Source organism: Oryzias melastigma, linkage group LG7, assembly GCF_002922805.2.
Source record: "Oryzias melastigma strain HK-1 linkage group LG7, ASM292280v2, whole genome shotgun sequence".
In the NCBI taxonomy this organism is placed as follows: domain Eukaryota; kingdom Metazoa; phylum Chordata; class Actinopteri; order Beloniformes; family Adrianichthyidae; genus Oryzias; species Oryzias melastigma.
Window position 1 is genome coordinate 9,998,153 of NC_050518.1, and position 3,030 is coordinate 10,001,182.

The 3,030-nt window shown below is 39.1% G+C and overlaps 1 protein-coding gene across 1 annotated transcript in view; it reads left to right on the forward strand.

Annotated features, from left to right (window-relative positions):
• The first annotated feature begins 11 nt into the window (after nt 1-11).
• The window catches only part of si:dkey-32e6.6 (extracellular matrix protein 2), an 11,807-nt gene continuing 8,788 nt past the window's right edge, over nt 12-3,030 (forward strand). Inside the window, exons 1-5 of the mRNA XM_036213020.1 lie at nt 12-196; nt 477-628; nt 751-1,299; nt 1,590-1,705; nt 2,635-2,778. Coding sequence (XP_036068913.1) covers nt 1,038-1,299; nt 1,590-1,705; nt 2,635-2,778 — 522 coding nt within the window. The 5' untranslated portion in view covers nt 12-196; nt 477-628; nt 751-1,037. The remainder of the gene's footprint in view (nt 197-476; nt 629-750; nt 1,300-1,589; nt 1,706-2,634; nt 2,779-3,030) is intronic.

Here is a 3,030-nt window from a genome sequence, read left to right on the forward strand (position 1 = left end):
ATCTCTGAGGAAAAAGAAAAAAAAATGCAGCCGATTTCGTTTTTCCTTTTTTGTCTTTGTGGCCAAATTTCATTGACTGGGGGCTCCTTGAATGATACGAACATGATCTTGGAAATCTCAGAGTCTCCTGAAGTGGAAAAAATCGACATTTTCCCTCCTGGGATTGATACAAGAGTGAAACTAGTGGACACAACTGGTGAGTATTCATGATGTGTCTTGTGATTTTATACATTTTTGTTTTACTTTATTTATTTAGTTGTTTTCTATCTTTGTGAAGCCTCTAAAATAAAGCAATATCTCTTAATGATGTTTTTCTCATCCAGTTTTATTGTAATTTGATTTTTTTTTATTTTTGTTTTTATTTTCTCAATTTTACAACAAGAAAACCTCCAAGTTACAACAAAAATGAAAGTATATTTACATGTTTTCCATAAATACAATTTTCTTTTAAATATTCTGATTTCATGGGGAAGAAGAGAATGAAAATGTGGAGGTCCAAATGGATGCAGAAAACACAGAAAAGCTGATGCAAACGGATCTAAAAAGTCCTGAGGCCAGCAGAGGGAGGAGAAGCGCTTGGGGCCGGAGATACCATGCTGCTCCTGTAGAGAGCGCCATTTATAGAATGGTGAGAGCTCAAAAACCCAAACAAAATGTGGAATATTAAATAGAGGGAATAACGTTTTTTGGCACTGACTTGATTTTAGTTTGTGTTTGTTCACATTTTTTCGTTTTTTGACATCTCTGCAGGCAGGCCTGGGCCGACCTCTGATGGGCTGGAGAAAACGTGGAAAAGCTGAGATGGAGACGAGTGCTCTGATGGGTGCACTGAAAGAGCTTCACACACAGAAGAGAACTCTGATGGACCTCGGAAGGACCCAAAAGGAGGAGGAAGAAGATGATGACGATGAGGAGGAAGATGATGATGATGAAGAGGAAGAAGATGATGATGACGAGGAGGAGGAAGAAGAAGAGGTGTCAGCTGTCAAGCATTTATTTATCCTTTAAAATTGTATGAAATTGATTTATTTTCTGTGATGTGTGTGTCTGTGGGCCAGGAGGAAGAAGAAGAAGAGGAAGAAGAGGGAGAGGGAGAGGGAGAGGGAGAAGAAGAAGAAGAGGAGGAGGAAGAAGAGGAGCCAACTGAAGCACCCAGCAATCAGACAGAGACGAATGCCAACGTGACGTGGCCTCCTGTTGAGTGTCAGATTGCAGACATAGAAATCAGCTGCAGAGGTGTCGGCCTGACCCAGCTGCCGTTCCTCCAGTACCCGCAGGCCACGAAGCTGGACGTTGCATGTGTGTGCATCAATAAGTTTCATAAAAGAACATGTTTTCTTATAGAATCTCTTTGAAATCACGTCAGCCATTTACCTTTTCAGCTGCCGCAAGCAGTCCTGAGAGGCTTTAGATCCCATAATTAAAGACTTTTTTTTTCCTCCAATTGTTTGCAGGAGCACTTTACTTCCCGCTAAATACAATTTGACCTGCAATCCCATCACATTTAAGCACAAACACGTCACGTTAGCCTTATACAATCTTGACACTTTCAGGCTAGTTTTGTTGTTTAATATGGTTTTTCTTCAAAGGGAATAAGATCAGCGTCATCACTGCTCATGCTTTCCTTGGTGTGCCGAGTCTGGAGACATTGGACCTGAGCCAGAATGAACTGGGTGATGAGTCGTTCAGCCAGAAACCGCTGTTTGTAAGTCCCACAGCTTTCTGGAAACTGTTTCAGACCTGCAGTTCCAGTCCAGCCAGCAATGCAACTGTAACCTTTTGTTTCTTTATTTATTCTTTGGACAAAGAAACTGGAAAAAAAGGCTTTTGGTTATTACAACTACTCCCCTTTTACCTTATAAAGGAAACAAGTAATTTAGTTTGTTTCTACGAAGAGTATTAGAAGGAAAAAGCATATTTAAAAAAAATCTAATATACAAAAGAAACCCTTAATTTTTGTACATTAAATTGCCATTGTCTTATAAAGTCTCACCAGTAACTCCTAACTGTAATTCCAGCTTTAGCGCAGTCTTTCTGAACATGTAAAAAAATAAGCAAATCTTCCAGGACACATGGAAATCCTCAGATATAACGCTTTTTTTAGTCATTTTGCATCAAATAAAATAAATAGCAGATCAAATCTTTAATTATAACTATAACATAGAAGTTCTAAAATTGCATTAACAAATCCCTCCTCAGAATATCCCTGGAATAACATCTAAATGATCACAGGCTAATGTCAGATCCTGACCACTCTCAGGCAACCACCAGCCGTCCTGCGGCTTAGATGATAAACCGTCACATGCTGACTGGATGAGCCTGCTGGAAAACAGCTGCACCAAGGATGTGACGAATAAAAGAGAATTATTTTTGGAGGAATATTTTTTTCTCCATTTTTCTCATAACATGAACATAATGATAGAGGAGTGGTGGACTGGCAAGAGGGACACAGCAAACGTTGTGTCCGCTGCTTTTATTCATAGACCAATGCAGCAAGTCAAAGAAAAGCCGCCCACGGTGGCTGAACTGAAACATACGCCATGATGCAAAAAGGTTTCACACTCTTAAATCTGTGTGATTCAGTGAACTCAAACTTAGTGGGTTTATTAATATTTTGTTATGTACGTGTCATAGAACCTGACATCTTTGAAGAAGCTGAATCTAGCAGACAACCAGATCACTAGGATACCTGCACTCCCACCATCTCTAGAAGAGCTCAAGATCAACAACAACAAGCTCAGCGGACTCACGCCTGACTGTTTTAAAGGTATACCTAAAGTGAGAGTATTTGTATTTAATATCTTGTAAGACATGCTTCAAGTAGAATCCATAATCACTCAAGGACCACAACCTTTGTGAGAACATTTGACTGTTTAAAAAAACATAGGTCAGGTTTGGTGCTAAAGTGTGAAATTAGAATATTTCATTTTTCTCCATACAGTGAATGAAGGAAATTGTTTATTTCAAGCAATCAGGTAATAATACGTAGAATAACATCTTACATTCCTACATTATCAAGCACAATTTCAT